Raw genomic sequence first — 17055 nt, forward strand, 5'->3', positions numbered from 1 at the left:
AAGGCTAAGTAAGCATGGCTTTGTATAGGTGTAATCCTAGCACATGGGCATGAGGAATTTTAGTTCAAGCTAATCTGGGTTGCAGAGTGAGACCCTGTCTCAGAAAAAGAAAGTTTTCTAAAGTGAATTTTATAGGTTGCACGTGTATGCTTGCCTAGCATGCAGGGGACCCTTAATGTGATTTTCCAACACTGAACAAACAGGAGGATCAGGAGTTCAGCAAATTGAAGGTAGCTTAGGATCTTAAACAGTCATCAAATGCTTTTTGCTAGCATACTAGCTAGATAACCTCCCTCCCTCCCTCCCTCCCTCCCTCCCTCCCTCCCTCCCTCCCCTCCCTCCCTCCCTCCCTCCTCCCTTCCTCCCTCCCTCCCCCCCTCCTATAGGCAAATCTTATTCTTTTCCCTCTTATTCCTTTGGGACATGGTCTCTCCCTAAACTTGGAGCTCAGTCACTGTCCTTTTGCTTAGGCTGGTGGCCAGAGACCCTACATTTTCTTCCTGTCTTTGCTGTCTCTACCCTCCCAGTGATGAGTGCTGTGTGAAGCTTTTGGGTGCTGACTTCTGAATTCTGGTCCTCATGCTTACACAGCAAGTGCTCATTTATTTATTTATTTGTTTGTTTGTTTGTTTGTTTATTTATTTATTTTTGGTCTTTCGAGACAGGGTTTCTCTGTGGCTTTGGAAGCTGTCCTGGAACTAGTTCTTGTAGACCAGGCTGGTCTTGAACTCACAGAGATCCACCTGCCTCTGCCTTCCAAGTGCTGGGATTAAAGGCATGTGCCACCACCGCCCAGCAGCAAAGTGCTCTTACTTCATGTCCTAGTTAGGCTTTCTATCACTGCGACCAAACACTGCGACCAAACAGCAAGTTGGGCAGGAAAGGGTTTATTTGGCTTACACTTCTGTATTGCTGTTTATCATCAAAGGAAGTCAGGATAGGAACTCAAACAGTAGGCACATGGGGGCAGAAGCAGATGCAGAGGCCATGAAGGGATGCTGCTTACTGACTTGTTTACCCTGGCTTGCTCGATCACACTCTCTCTCTCTCTCTCTCTCTCTCTCTCTCTCTCTCTCTCTCTCTCTCTCTCTCTCTCTCTCTCGACAGGTTTCTCTGTAGCTTTGGAACCTATCCTGGAACTTGCTCTGTAGGCCTCAAACTCACAGAGATCCACCTGTCTCTGGTTCCTGAGTGCTGGGATTAAAGGCCACAACCTGCTTTTTTTGTTTTGTTTTGTTTTTCGAGACAGGGTTTCTTTGTAGTTTTAGAGCCTATCCTGGCACTCACTCTTGTAGACCAGGCTGGCCTTGAAATCAGGGATCCGCCTGCCTCTGCCTCCCGAGTGCTTAGTTTGTGTATCAGGTTGACATAAGATTAGCCTGCACACCTGGTAAGCCATGTCCCAGCACTTTTTTTGTTGTTGGTGATTGGATTTAGGGTCTTGTGTATACTAGGCAAATGCTTTGTATCATTGAGCTACAACCTAGCCCTCTGTGGACTATCTATTTCACAAAAGAAAAAAGGCCCAAATATGCTAAATTATTTTGGCCATGACAAAATTTGACTTTTTTAATGTATAAAATTTTTCTTTTTTCTTTTTGCCATTGATGAGTTTGTTTCTTTTTATTATATGACTGGAACTTAAATTCTGTTTTCCTTATTAGACTTTTGAGTTCTTTTGTGACAGTCTGATAGCCAATGCTGGCCTCAGTCCCCCGCCCTCTGGCCTCCATCTCCTAACTGCTAGGGTTATAGGTATGAATACAGTTTCATCTTTGAGTTCTTAAGCATAAACAGATTGCTGGGTGGTAGTGGTGCATGCCTTTAATCTCAGTGCTTGAGAGGCAGAGACAGGTGGATTTCTGTGAGTTTGAGGCCAGCCTGGTCTATGGAGTGAGTTCCAGGACAGGCTCCAATAGCTACACAATAGAAACCCTATCTCAAAAAACAAAAACAACAAAAAGAAAAAAAAAAAAAGAAAAGAAAAAAATAGATAATTGACCATTCTGGACTCCAGTACCTGTTGGAATATCTGCCATAAAAAAGAGTGAGCAAATATTTGTTGAGTGATGGGCACTTTTTTGGTATGAATTGTTTTCTTAATACTTTATCATGGGATAGGGGGCTCATTGATTGAACAAGTGGAAAAAGATGTTATGTTATGAAACTGATTTTGGATTCCATGGTTTTATCCATTCACTCCTTTGCACTGGATCTGTTTTTTTTTTTTTTTTTTTTTTTTTTTTAAACAGGGTTTCTCTGTGTAACAGCCCTGGCTGTTCTGGAACTCATACCGTAGACCATGCTGGCCTTGAACTCACAGAGATCTACCTTTCTCTGCCTCCTGAGTGCTGGGATTAATGGTGTGCACCACCACTACCTGGCTTGAACTGGTTCTGAACAATGCTTGTGTTAATGCTATTTTTGTATTCTCTGTTTTCTTGAACTACATGGCACTTTATAAAATACTTTACTTATCAAGAATGATACCCCCCCCCCAGGTGTCTTAGTTAGGTTTTTATTGTTGTAAAGAGACACCATGACTAAGACAACTCTTATAAAGGACAATATTTAATTGTGGTGCCAGCTCACAGTTTCAGAGGTTCAGTTGAGTATCATCATGGTGGGGAGCACAGTGGAATGCATGCAGACATGGTGCTGGAGCTGAGAGTCCTTGTATCTTCATAGGCTGGCAACAGGAAGTGGAGTGACTGTCACACTCCACTTTGAGCAAAAGAAACCCTCAAAGCCGGCTCCCATAGTGACACACTTTCTCCAACAAAGCCACACTTCATAATAGTGCCACTCTCTTTTTAGGCCCTTTTCTTTCAAACCACCACACAGGGTTTCTCTGTGTAACAGCTTTGGCTATCTTGGAACTCTCTGTGTAGACCAGGCTGGCCTCAAATTCACAGAGATCCATCTACCTCCTGAGTGCTAGGATTAAAGGAGTACACCACTACCGACCGACAAGAATGATACTTTTAACATTGAATTGCAGATAGAATGATATGTAAGAGGATCATCAAATACCCTTAAACATTTTTAGAGACTATTCTATATCCTTATTTTTAATTTGGTGGCAGAGTCATTAATCATGTCATTAGGCTTGCTCTAGGTGGCTTGGCTGACAATGCTAATTGATGATTAAGGTTTTTGTTTTATTATTTTGACTGAAGAGTTTCTTCAAGTCTGTCCTCTAGGAGATCAGCACATTTCTGCTATAGGTTCCACCTCTGAGGGGTACATTATAATACTAACTAAGAGTACACATTTAAAGGTTTGAGAACGTTACAGCTCCTGTATCTGAGGGATATGTTATGATACTAAGAGTGTACTTTTAAGGGCTTTAGAACTTTTTATCTTTCCCATTTCTACTTGAAATTCAAAAATCTCTTTCAAAATATAAAACCTCAAATTCAAGCCTTATATATGTAAAAAGACTAGAGAAGGCAGATGAAGAAGTTGGTTGAGTAGCTCCATTCCTGTATCTTAGTAGCTTTTCCTTCTTTGTAATTTATTTTAGTTGCTGTTATTTCCAGTGTTTTATTTCCATACTATGCCTCACCCTTTTTTTAACACTTTGGCCCAATAAAGGCACATTCCTTAGTGCTTTTCTTTGTAGTATTGGACATGGCTAGAATTTTCAGGACAGGCTTATTTATATAGTAAAAGAGAAGTATCAACTATATATTTGCTCTTTGCTCTTTTCCACATATTGAGAGCATTATATCCCTTTTAAGTTTAAAAGGGGCTTAACTTAATAGGCAACTTTTTTTTTTTTTTTTTTTTTTTTTTATTTGAATGCTTGGAGGGTACTGTCTTTCAGTCAGCCACTCAGAAACTTCTTTCTAGACAGCTTGACACCTCTGATTCAGATCAGTAAAGACTTTCCCATAGGTCCAATCTAATGGCACAGAAGATGACCGTCTTTAAGTGAGACCACTTCAGCATCATCTTTTACTTAAGAGCTTAGTGGATTTGATTATTTAATTATTAAAAAATCTAGATTTATTTAATTTTATATGTATGAGTGTTTTGCTTGCTTGTATGTATGTGTACCATGTACGAGCTTGGTGCCCGGGAGGACAGAACAGGACATCAGATCCCCTGGAAATGGAGTTACAGTTGTATGCTTCAACCTGGGTCCTGGCACTCAAATTTGGGTTCTCTGCAAGAGTAACGTGTTCTTAACTGTTGAGCCATTTCTACAACTCCCTAATTATTTTTGATGGAGCCCTCATTATGTTGTATAGAGTAGTGATCTTCCCATTTGAGCCTACCTAGTTGCTTGAAATATAGTTGCACACTACCATGCCTCCCTTTCTTCCTCCCTCCCTCCCTTTCTTTCTCGATCTCTCTTTTGGTTTATTTATTTTTTTAAGGACGGTATTGGTATGTAGCCCAGGCTGGCCTTGAACTCATCATCTTCTGCTTTATTTAGTCTTTCTAGTGCTGGGATTACAGGTGTGTACTGTTTTTCTTTTAATTTAATTGATTCCTATTTTTATTATTATTTTTTAATTGTGTGTATGTATGCTGTAGTGTGTGTGTATGTGCATATATGGTGTGTGTGTGTGTGTGTGTGTGTGTGTGTGTGTATGTGTGTATGCTGTGGTGTGTGTGTATGTGCACATACATGCTGGAACAAGATTTGATTCTCACTTTCTACCTTGTAGATCCCAGGGATAAACTTAGGCCTGCCAACAAGCTGAGCTATCACTGTAGGTGGGAGTTTTTCATTGGGACTTCGATCAGCTCTGTTCCGTCAGCCACTTCCGAATAACCACTCAGAGACTTATTAATTGTAAATACTTGGCTGGCAGCTCAGGCTTATTACTAACTAGCTTTTACAACTTAAATTAACCTACTTATATTAATCTACATTCTGCCATGTGGCATTACCTCTCTTTCATCTTGCACCTTCTGTTTCCTCTCTGTGACTGGCCCAGACTCCTCTGATTCTGACCTTCTTTCCAGTATTTTTTTCTGCCCCCTGAAAAATCCTGTCTAACTATCAGCCAATCAGCTTTTTATTGACAATGAGAGCGACATTGCTCAATCCCTTATTGCTTTTTTTTTTTTTTTTTTTTAAGAACTACAGAAAAGATCCCTGAAACATCTAACATCTTTTGGTTTATTTTACCCTTTTACTTAGGATTTTAGAGTAGAAGTTTAATTTGTGCTTCTTTTTTTTTTTTTTTTTTTCTGATGGTAAGCAGTTAGTGCTGTAGATTTCCAAGACAGTGGTTCTCAACCTTCCCAATGTTGTGACCCTTTAATAAAGTTCCTCATGTTGCAGTGACTCCAACCCATAAAATTATTTTCACTGCTACTTTATAACTGTAATTTTCCTACTGTTGTGAATGTTAATGTAAATCTGTGTTTTCTGATGGTCTTTGGTGACCCTTGTGAAAGAGTTGTTCTATTCCCCAAAGGGGTCTTAGCCCACATGTTGAAAACTGCTACTCTAAGTACTGTTTTGGTGCATGTGTTAATGTTTCTGTTTAATTCTGCTTATTTACTAACTTCCTGGAATGAATGAATGAATGAATACACACACACACACACACACACACACACACACACACACTCACACACACACTGTTTTCTTTTTCAAGACAGGGTTTCTCTGTGTAGCCCTCGATGTCCTAGAATTCACTCTGTAGACCAAGCTGGCCTCAAACTCACTGAGGTCCGCCTGTCTCTTCCTCCCCAGTGCTGGGATTAAAGACATGCATCATTATCAACTTTCATACTCTGATTTCTATTTATTTAATTCTTTTGTGATTCAGGACATGGTCTGTCTTGATGAATATTCTATAAAATTAAAACATGTATATTGTGTATTGTTATCTGTTTGAGTTGTCTCTAAATGCTGGTTAGTTCTGATTAGTTGATGATGGTGTTCCAGTTGTCTGTTTTCTGTCCCCTAGCAGATTCTGAGGGGAGCATGCTGCAGCTTTTTAATTGGGGATTTGTTTGTTTTTCTATGTCGGTTTTTGTTGTTGTTGTTGTTTGTTTGTTTGTTACAGAAATAGGGTCTCTCTATGTAGTTCTGGCTGGCCTGGAACTTGCTATGTAGGCTGACCTCAAACTCCCAGAGATCTTCCTATCTTTGCCTCCTGAGTGCTAGAATTAAATGCATGTGCCACCACACCAGGCCTTTTGTTGTGTAATTTTTAGGTACATTGTTTAGGTGTATTTTAACATTAAGAGTTGTTATGGCCGGGTGGTGGCACATGCCTTTGGTCCCAGCACTCGGGAGGTAGAGGCAGGCAGATCTCTGTGAATTCAAGACCAACCTGGTCTATAAGAACAAGTTCCAGGACAACCTCCAAAGCCACAGAGAAACCCTGTCTCCAACTCCACCCCCCCAAAAAAAGAGTTGCTATGCTTTTTTTTTTTTTTTTAAATGAATTTACTGTTTTATCATCCACTGGAAGAGAGAGAGAAGGAAAGAGAATGACCTACTTACAGTCTTGAGATCATGACCACTAGTCAGGAGGAAATAAATTCCTTCCTTTCCCCCAGTTTCCATGTGCCTGCGTTTGGCTGCTGTGCTTTGGGCCATAACCACCAGTACTGCAGTACTGTGTAGGAGTGGGGGTGGAGGAATGGGGAAGGGAATAAAGCAGAAAGCCCAGAGGGAATTTCCTCTTTGGTTTTGGTCCTCCTTTCTCCAGTGAGCACTTCTGGTTTGTTGCTGTCAGTCCAGTACAGGACAGAGCTGGAGGGAAAGTGAAAGCCTGTCGATTAAGTTAATTGGAACTTGAAGTCATGTATCTTCAGTCTACTTGCTGACACTCCATATGAGAATCCTCAAGACACTATATAATGCTTTTTGTATACAGTTCCGCATGTTGTGGTGACACCCAGCTATAAAATTATTTTGTTGTTACTCCATAACTGTAAATATACTACTATTATGAATCATAATATAAATATATGATATGCAAAATATCTTATAAGCGACCCCCGTGAAAAGGTCATTTGGTGACCCCCAAAGGGGTTGTGACACACAGGTTGAGAACTGCTGGTTTAGAGGAACAGAGTGGCATGCGTTTATTCATCTTTCCTGGATCCAGAATGTGTTTAGTTTTGATTTTAGAATGCGCTTTTTAAATTTTGACCAGTTCTCTTTGTGTGTGTGTGTGTGTGTGTGTGTGTGTGTGTGTGTGTGTGTGTGTTGGAGACAGGGGTTGGGGCAGGGGCAGGATATGTGTATTATTGTGTACAAGTGGAGCTCAGAGTCCATTCTTTCTATCATATGGATTCTAGGGGCTGAATTCAGGTTATCAGGTGTGGGAGCAAGTGATTTTACCAGATGAGCCATTTCGCTGGACTTGTGACCAAATTTTTGCCATCGGAGTTAACTTTTGTTTTCATTTTGTGCATGTTAAGATGTTATGATAGATAAAGATAGTCAATTAATGTAGTATGAGTTATAACAACTTGGAAAAGTGCTTTTTTTTGTAAGCTGTGGACAGCCTTAGTATTGGGCAAACTGCAGCATCACAAAGTGTGTCAAATAGGTAACTAATTCTGTGTTCTTGTATATGCTATACATAGCTGCCAGGATCCTAAATTTGCTCCACAAAAGCCTATTGGTATTTAAAATTATATTTTGCTCTGGCTTCTTCTAGTTCTTTGTCTAGATCTTATAATGCTAGTAACTCCTACTTCTCATGCACCTCAATTCTCTAAATGGCAGTTAGGGTTACCGCTTCAGAGGGGCCAATGATGGCAACAGAAAAGAAACTCCTCTCAAATCCTGCCTGGATACTATCTGTGAGGGTCTAAAACTTCAGCATTCAGCTGGGTGATGGTGGAGCACACCTTTAGTCTCAGCACATGGGAGGCAGAGGCAGAGGCAGGCGGATCTCTGTGAGTTTGAGACCAGCCTGGTCTACAAGAGCTAGTTCCAGGACAGCCTCCAAAGCCACAAAGAAACCCTGTCTAGAAAAACAAAAAACAAAAAACAAACAAATAAAATAAAATAACAACAACAAAACTTCAGCACCGATATTAATCTCTTGTGGTGAAAAGCTTGGAATCAGATCCCTAGAATTTCATGGTAGAAATGAGTTATATCCCCCAACTTTAGCCCATCTCCTTAACATTTTTTAGGGTTACTTCTTGAGAGGAGGGAATGTTACAGTAAAGAATGGACTCTACCTCTAGATAGACATGCCATTGTTTTGTCTCTTAACATTTAACCCAACTGGGTAGGTCAGTTACCAAGCTCTGGGTAAGTTTGGCCAAGGATCTCCCTTAAGCTGTGTTTAAGAGGTAGGAGAAATAAGTAGCTTCAGAATCATCCCTGCCCTCTGCAATCACACCATAGCCACCATAAAGTTCTGTTGGATTTGCCCCTTTTCTTTTGAATGTTAGCCTGAGCCTAAGTGTGCTTATTTGATACTTTAGGCCTTTTTATTCTTTATCTAACACCCCCCCCCCCTTATGTTGCTTGTCTGCTATGTGGTTGATCTCCATTCCATGCTGGCCTAACTCAAACAGCATGATTTTCTCATTCCTCCCCTCCCTCCCTCTCTCCATCCCTTCCTCCCTCCCTCCCTTCCATCCTCCCTCCCTCTTTCCCTCCCTCCCTCCACCTTCTTAGAGGGAGGGAGGGCTGCTGTTTTCAGCTTGCCCTCTGGGGTTTTTCTTCCAAACTCTAATAATAAATTATCTTGGAGCTTAAAAAAAAATCACTGGTGGCATAGACTTTATTTCTGTGATTTTGTGACTGGTTGCTTAGGCTTTATGCCAGATAACTTGTTTTTCTATTAGGTAGCTTAAAATTTTAAACCCCCCCACCCCCAAGTTACATTAAGTACATGTTCTGGTACTAGATTTAAGCTTTTTCTAACAGTCTTTTTGTTTGCTTTGTAGAATCATTGAGGTATTTACAGAGAAACACTGTTTTCTAGCAGAGCTTTCCAGCTACTTTTTGGTGGTGCTGGGGTGAACCAGGGCATTACATTGGCAAGCTCTCTACCACTCAAGCTGTACTGTACCCGTGTTCCTTCTAGTAGCATTTGTGCTTGACCTTTGATACTATGTAGCCTTGAACCTGTAAGGATCCTCCCACTTTAGCCTCCTGAGTGCTGGGATGCTGAGCCACCCTGCTTCGCCAGATAAAGTTTCTATTCTCCATAAGGGAGTTAAGTAAACTCTACTTTTGAAAGCACACTGGGCTTTGGGCAGTTACAGCTCTTGATTACTAGCAGCTGTGCTATCTTGATGCTTTTTAGTACATTCTCCTGTTACATTTTACATACACAACAGACCAGTTTGCTTACAAATGTTTTATTCTGAAGTCAGTTGCATTGCAGTTTACAATTGAAGAAGAAATGACTCATAGTAGATTCTTAACTATTAAACATCCTATCAATGAGACATTTAAGTGTTTCAATGCCTTGTTTATTGAAACTTTACAATTTTTATTCTCCTTCCCTACTTTGTTTCCTCCCCTGTCTTCCTTCTTCCTTTCCTGTCTTTCTCCAGCCCCCCACCCCAATTTCTGTTCTTTCCTTGATAGGGTTTCAGGTATCCTAGGCTAGCTTTTAACTTCTGACTCTTCTTTCTTCACCTTCTGAGTGCTTAGATTATAGGTGTGCACTACCATGCATGATTTATTCAGTGTAAGGGATTGAACCCAGGCCTTCCTGCTTGCCACCATATCTTTACCTGGAAGCTTTCTGATTTCCTAAAAGCTTTTGATTATGAAAATGTCATGTACACAAAACCAGAACACTAAGCGTTCATGTATCCAGTAATGATCACATTTTGCTCATCTTATTTTTTCCCCAGTTTTTGTTTGTTTGTTTTTGTTTTTGTTTGTTGTTGTTTCTTTTTTTGGAGTACTTTAAAAAATCCTAGTAGTTTCATTTTCATATTTAAGTGTAAATATGCAGTATGAAGAGAGCTCAAATACTGGAGATCAAAGACTGGTTCAGGTGCTACCTCTGTTACCTGTTACCTTTGTGATCTTAAGCAAATTGCAGAGATTTTGAAAATAAGTTTCTTCATAGGCAAAATAGGGATCATGGTTTCTACCTTAATTACAAAGTGGTCTAAGGAGGGCTGGGGATGTAGTTCACTTAGTAGAAGCCTTTGCCTAGCATGCACAGACCTCTGGGCTTTTCTTCGCAGCACCATATAAACTATGCATAGTGGCACATACCTTTAGTTCTAGTACTTGGGAGGCAGAAACAGGAGTAACAGAAGTAGTAATTCCAGGCCAACCCAAATGATACAAAATCCTGTTTCAAAACCAAAGAAAGAACAGGACAAATGAGATAAGGAACATAAAATTATTTTGTAAATTTCAAATGCTAGACCCTATTTCTCATAAAAATGTAACAATAATATATAGGCAGTGTAGGGGTCTCTGGGACCACTAGGGACAGCAGAGTGTCTCTCTGCATTAGACAAGAAGGAAATCTGACTCAACACTACTCAGTAGCCAGTGTTGGTTCAACTTCTAGAGTCTGACACTGGGCAGCTTATTTAGGCAAATATAAGCGCAACACAACTTTGAAAGACAGTTTCTTGATGATAATTAATTCAGTCTGCATGTTCGACAAAGCTTAAAACATGATTACACTGAGGCACTTTTCAAAGTACATAGACCTCTTCCATAAAGATGGGCTCTGTTGACTGAGAAACAGTGCTTAAGAGAAGGGTCTAGGGAGAATGACTGAGATAAACCTGAGTCTGGGGGAGCCAGGTGTTGCCTGGCCCTACAGATAGCACAGAGGTCACCAGACTATATTAATCATGTCGGTTCCCAGCCTTCTGGGAAGAAAACAGTCTATACATCTCTTCCTTTGAAGAGATAACCCTTTGTGTTACTATTCCTGGTTCCCCTAGTACTTACCTGTGAGCACAAGAACTTCTGTGCTCCCCAACAAGGTAGCTATATGTAGCTTGAGTTACACAGGTTCCAGAGGGCCAATATGGTCTCTCTTATAAGAGGTATCAACACCTAGGTAGGTTTTCCCCAAATTTCCACTGCATTGTCCCCAACTTGAAGTTTAATGCTACAGGGAGTTGATGACAGTGGGTTATCTACCTGGTGTGTTGGTTAGAACAACATTTGAAATCACTGATTTAAGCACTCAGCAGCTAGTAATAGTGTACTGAAGAAGACTGACATCTTCATCAAAAGATGGTAGTATCTTCATTTAATTTCCAACTCCCCAGGTTCTGCTAAGTGGCTCCTGGCTGCCTGGAACTCACTATATAGACTGGGCTGGCCTTGAATTCACAGAACTCCTCTGCCTCTAGAGGTAATGAGCACCATGCCCAGCCCTAATTTTGTAATTTTTACTTTCTTAACATGATTGAGGTGGTGTGTGTGTGTGTGTGTGTGTGTGTGTGTGTGTGTGTGTGTGTGGTAAAATGTTATCCCCCCGCCCCCACCAGACAGGGTTTCTCTGTGGCTTTGGAGGCTGTCCTGTAACTAGCTCTTGTAGACCAGGCTGGTCTCGAACTCACAGAGATTCGCCTGCCTTTGCCTCCCAAGTGCTGGGACTAAAGGTGAGTGCCACTGCCGCCCGACTGACAGAAGGTTTTTAAAAATTATTTATTTTTGTTTTATGTACATTGATATTTTGCTTGCATGTATGTCTGTGTGAGGGTGCCATCTCTGGAACTGGAGTAACAGATAGTTGTGAGCTGCCATGTGGGTGCTGGGGATTGAACCAGGTTCCTCTGGAAGAGAAGCTAGTGCTCTTAACCGCTGAACCATCTCTTCAGCCCCTGACAGAAGAATTTTTAAAAAGTTATTTATTAGTTCTGTTTTAGCTTAAGAAATTCATATTATCATTTATAACCATTATGCACTCATTTTTATAGACATTTGGGCTGTTTCTAGTTTTTTGAAATTATAAATGAAACGTTTATGAACATTTATGTACAAGTCTTAGCGAGGACTTGGATTTTTTATTTCTTGAGGGTAAATACTTGTCTTGAATAATATTGAAATGATTACCCCCCCCCCTTTCCCAGCATTGTGTAATCAGTGATGATCTTGAACTGCTGATTTTGCTTCACCTTCCCAAATGCTGGAATCACAGGAGTGAGGTGTTGCCTATTGGATAGATTTTCTGAAGATTATGTGCTGGATATCGTTAGCTTCATATGAAATTTTTTTTCCAAAGTTGTTGGACCACTTTTGTCCTTTGAGCAGTCTTTACCAGTTCAGTTATTCTAAACTTTAATCCTTGGTGTTTGATATGCATAGTCTTTAGTTTTAGCCATTATATTGTTTGTAGTTTCTCACTATTTTTTTTCCTCTCACATATTATATCCTGACTGCAGTTTTTCCTTCCTTCTCTTCTCCCGGTCCTGTCCCCCCCACCCCCAATCCACTTCTCCATTTCTGTTCAGAAAAGAGCAGGTCTCACAGGGATATCAACCAAACATGGCATATCAGTTGCAGTGGCACCTCCCCTCATATAAAAGCTGGAGGAAGCTATCCAGTGGTGGGGAAAAGGGTCCCAAAAGCAGGCAAAAGAGTCAGAGATAGCCCCATTCCCACTGTTAGGGGTTCAACAAGAAGACGAAGCTACACAACCGTAACATTTATGTAGAAGACTTAGTCAAACCCATGCAGGCTCCCTGACTTTTGCTTCAGTCTCTGTGGGCCCAGGTTAGTTGATTCCTTCTCACTAAAATTTAAATAGCATTTTCCTGTTAAATAGCTTTTCATATGCTTATGGTCATTTGTATATTTTTATTTTATTTTGAAACAGGGTCACATGGAGCTCAGACGAGCCTTGAACTTGCAATGTAGTTGATGATAACCTTGAATTTCTGATCCTTCTGCTTTTATTTCCCAAGTGCTGGGATTTTAGGTATGCACTACTATGCTTATATGGCTTTGTGCATACTGGGTGAGCATTCTTTATAGTTGAGCTATATCTTTAATCTCTGTGTTTTTTTTCTAGAGAAGTGTCCTTATGAATCCTTTACCCATTTAAAATCAACTTGCCTTATTATTGAATTATAAAATTTATATATTCTGAATAGACATCATTTATGAGAAATGTCTTGTCCACCCCACTCTCATGACTTACCTTATTTTTGTTATATTTTTACTTGAGTATGTTTGTATACATGTGTGTGTATGTAGGCTTATACCATGGTGTTTGAGTGGAGGTCAGAGAACAACTTGTGGGAGTTGGCTCTTTCTACCATATGGACCTGGGGATTGAACCTAGGTTGTGAGGCTTGGAGGTAGGTGCCTTTACCTGCTGAGCTATCTCATTGGACCAAGATTAATACCCTCCCCCCAATAGAAATTTACTTGTATTGGCACTTTTTGCTAAAGACTAGTCTTTCTCTTGTTGAATGTTTTTTTCCACTTTAATGAAAACTAGTTAAGTATTCCTGAAGTATATACTTTGCTCTGTCATTTGCCAAGTCTTTCCTTAAATTCAGTTCTATAGTATCTTGTTTGTTATAACTTTGTAATAATCCTTAAAATTAAATAGTAAACAATTTCCAACTTTATTATTTTATTTTTCCTTATGCTTGTTTTGGCTGTTACAGATTTTTTTTTTAAACTCTGACACTAAATAGGGTTACATTTGGCATTTGGCTTATTTTTGTCTTTATCTCACTTTTTAAAATATTAAAAAAAATTGTTTTTGAAACCAGGTTTTATGTAGCTAGGCTGACCTCAAACTTGATGACTCTAAATTTCTGATCTCTGCCTTTTGATGTGTTGGATTAGAACACTCCCACACACAATCCCCCACATGTTATTATTGGTGCTGGGGATTAAACTCAGGGCTCCATGAATGATAGGCAAGTACTCTACCAGCTGAGCTGCCTCTCTAGTCCTTTTTCTGAACTACACTAAAAAGTATATTTTCAAAACATACCCAGTGCACCAAAATGCTGTTTGGTGGACAGATGGTTGCTGTTTTAACTGACAGCTGGTTCCTTCTAATTTCTCATATTTTGCTTAGTTGAGCTGTGACTCTGGTTATGTTCATTTATTTTACTGAGCTGTATTGAATTTAAGAGCAGTTGAACAGAAAAACGCCTGCCTTTCCTGAAGTCAGGCATAGGCTTTTCCAAATTACCTTAATGGTTAAGATTTGTGCTAGTATTTTCAATTTTCTTGTGAGATATGTAGATGTAGTATTTCTCCCTCCCATTTTGAAACATTTGGTATTGCTTTGCATCTCAGGCTAGCTTGGAATTCATTATGTACCTCAGGCTGGCCTTGGACTCAACGGTAATGTTCCTTCTGTCTCAATAATGCTGGGATTACAATAATGAACCTTCATACCTGGCAACCATTGATGTTTCTGTGTCTTGTTTTGTTAGCCCTTTGTAGTTTTTCTAGAAATTTACTGAGTTGGGGGATGTGCATGTAATGAAGCTTATTAGCAAACTTTATTATATCTAAGCTGGATTTAGCAAGTCTTGTGTTCTTAAAAACCAGCCAATATTTTATATGGGAAGTTGTATCAATGATTTTGGAAGCAAAAAATATGAACATTTCTATTTTATGTCTTTCCATATCCAGAGGATGCCAGCCCCCATCAGATTGCGGGAGCTGATCCGGACCATCCGGACAGCCCGAACCCAAGCTGAGGAACGAGAAATGATCCAGAAAGAATGTGCTGCAATCCGGTCATCATTTAGAGAAGAAGACAATACATACCGGTGTCGGAATGTGGCAAAATTACTATATATGCACATGCTGGGCTACCCTGCTCACTTTGGACAGGTATGCTGAGGGGAGACCACATCTAGCAAGGACACATCTTTTTTGAATGACAGTAACTTACTTAGGGAATCAGATCTTTCCTGCCAGGGAGATGCCTGTAGGTTGTAGGCAGATCATTGTGGCACCAAGGGTAGGTAGAATGGAGAGAGCAGCTGTGTACCTGGACAGGCACAATTCCCTCGTTTGTCCTTCCCATTGTAATTCTTTATGTGAATCAGAGATTTGTTTTTTTTTTTAATGGTGGCTCCCAGCTTAAATATTTACCAGATTAACCAGAGGACTAATTGTTCTGCCAGAGGACCTGGGCTATAATGAGTATTTAGTTAGTACTTGCTAAATGTTTTCTTAGTTACTTTCCCTGTTATGCATAATATATGGGTAAATGGTATGACAGATGCCAGATGCCAGATGCTTTTAAATTATGATATTAAGTGGATGCCAGGTACTTGCTTTTTTTTTTTTTTTTTTTTTTTTTTGGGTCCTGATTTCCTCAGGCCTTAGTTACTGCCACTTTTGTGGAACTCTTTCTGCCTGCTGATTCTTTTACTGACACAAATGCATGTTCTTTGCTTTCTCCAGCCTGTGCATTGAGGGCGATAGTTTCATTTACAGGTGCTTTTTTCTTTTGATGCTTATATTGTGATAAAAGGGGCTTAGGATTTAGTCATAGAAGATAGATGAATTGTTTTAAAATTTTTTAATAATATTTTTAGCTTTAAATTCTATTTTACTTAAGAGTCAGTGCTAACTAGTCTTTTTAAAGGAATGGACTGCAAAACTGAAAGAATACACAACACTTAGGGAAGAAAAGGTACTCATATGGCCTTTCTCAAAGATAACATGACACACCTGTCAGGATAACAGTCAGCTTTTCTGTTTAGCTCAGTGGCTTCAGTGGAAGGAACCCTTCTGTCAACTTAAAGTACTCGAGTTGTATCAGACTGTTCTCAGTTAGTGTCTTCTTTTGTTGGTCAGCTTCTTTAGAAATATGTGACTAGGCCAGGCATTGTTTGAGCACACCTGTAATCCCAGCACTTAGGAGGCAGAGGCATGCGGATCTCTGTGAGTTTGATCTACAGATCTAGGCTCCAAAGCTACACAGAGAAACCCTGTCTCAAAAAAAAAAAAAAAAAAAAAAAGAAGAAGAAGAAGAAAACGTAAGTGAGCATGGAAGAGCATTCATTGCTTTGAGGAAAACTGAGGTATTACTGTAAGAAGAAAGGGAGCAGTAAAATAGAAGTTGTCTCTTGGGAACGTATTCATTCATTATTTGATTTCAAAGGGAGTAGTCATAAATAGCATTGTTTTTCCACATCTGTGCTAACAGTTTTCTTAAAAAAAAAAAAAAATTAACCAGTGCCTCCTTTGATACAGATTTTATATTTTATTCTTACAGAATTAATGGAGTCAGAGCCTAAAGATGCTAATATTTCAAGGTATAGGCTACATGATTACTGTATACTGCATGGCATGATAGAAAACATGGGTGTCAATATAGCCTTGGTTAATTTTCTGAAACATTAGGTCATATTTATAGGAGTCTGATATTAGGAATTGAGCTTTAAGAAGACTCAGAATCCCTCCATTTGGAGATGGCCATGATAGCACATTTATATATCCCCGAAAGTTCTAAGGAGGAAACTCTTGAATTGAAAATCAGTAGATTTAAGGTTTTAGAGATTTTATTTTGAAAAAGATACATATGTATGCATGTCTCTGTGTATGTAAACATATAGACACACAAAGTTAAGATTCATTTCTATAACATGATTAAATAAAATTACATGGGCCAAGGTATAGATTAGTGGTGGAATTCTTGCCTAGTATATGTAAGGCTTATGTTTGATTCATAGTACCACATTAAAAGTAATTAAGGTATAGATGACTTTTTGGGGCTATTTTGGAACTTCATTATTTGATAAATCACTGAATTTTTAGTTGAAAAGTGTGAATATTCAAGAAAGCTATGGCAAAATTTTGGTAAAAAATAAAGATCTTTCTGTTTGGGGCAAAGAATTATAATTTTAAACTACTACTCTGTTTCTTAAACAAGTCCCTTCCTTATGCATTTAATTTCCTTTATAGTATGCCCATAAAAAGGTTCATATCTTGATTCTTTCACTTCCGTGTATGAATGGCAGCCATTTTTGTTTAATTGTGTATGACAGCTGCCCCATAATGCATTTTATTTGTCAGATGGGCTGTTCATTATGGTAGTCAGGAACTATATGTTGGTCATTGAGCTCTGGAAATATGGCTAATCTAAATAAGGTGACCATTAAAAAGGAAATGGAATTCTC

At 39.4% G+C, this 17055-nt stretch overlaps 1 protein-coding gene across 3 annotated transcripts in view; it reads left to right on the forward strand.

Annotated features, from left to right (window-relative positions):
• Ap1g1 (adaptor related protein complex 1 subunit gamma 1) overlaps window positions 1-17055 on the forward strand; it is a 90450-nt gene that overhangs the window by 15130 nt on the left and 58265 nt on the right. For all 3 annotated transcript variants that reach the window (XM_027405982.2, XM_027405981.2, XM_027405983.2), the window contains exon 2: window positions 14552-14755. In XM_027405982.2, the coding sequence (XP_027261783.1) occupies window positions 14555-14755 (201 nt within the window). In that variant the 5' untranslated portion in view covers window positions 14552-14554. The remainder of the gene's footprint in view (window positions 1-14551; window positions 14756-17055) is intronic.

Source organism: Cricetulus griseus, chromosome 3, assembly GCF_003668045.3.
Source record: "Cricetulus griseus strain 17A/GY chromosome 3, alternate assembly CriGri-PICRH-1.0, whole genome shotgun sequence".
Classification (NCBI taxonomy): Eukaryota; Metazoa; Chordata; class Mammalia; order Rodentia; family Cricetidae; genus Cricetulus; species Cricetulus griseus.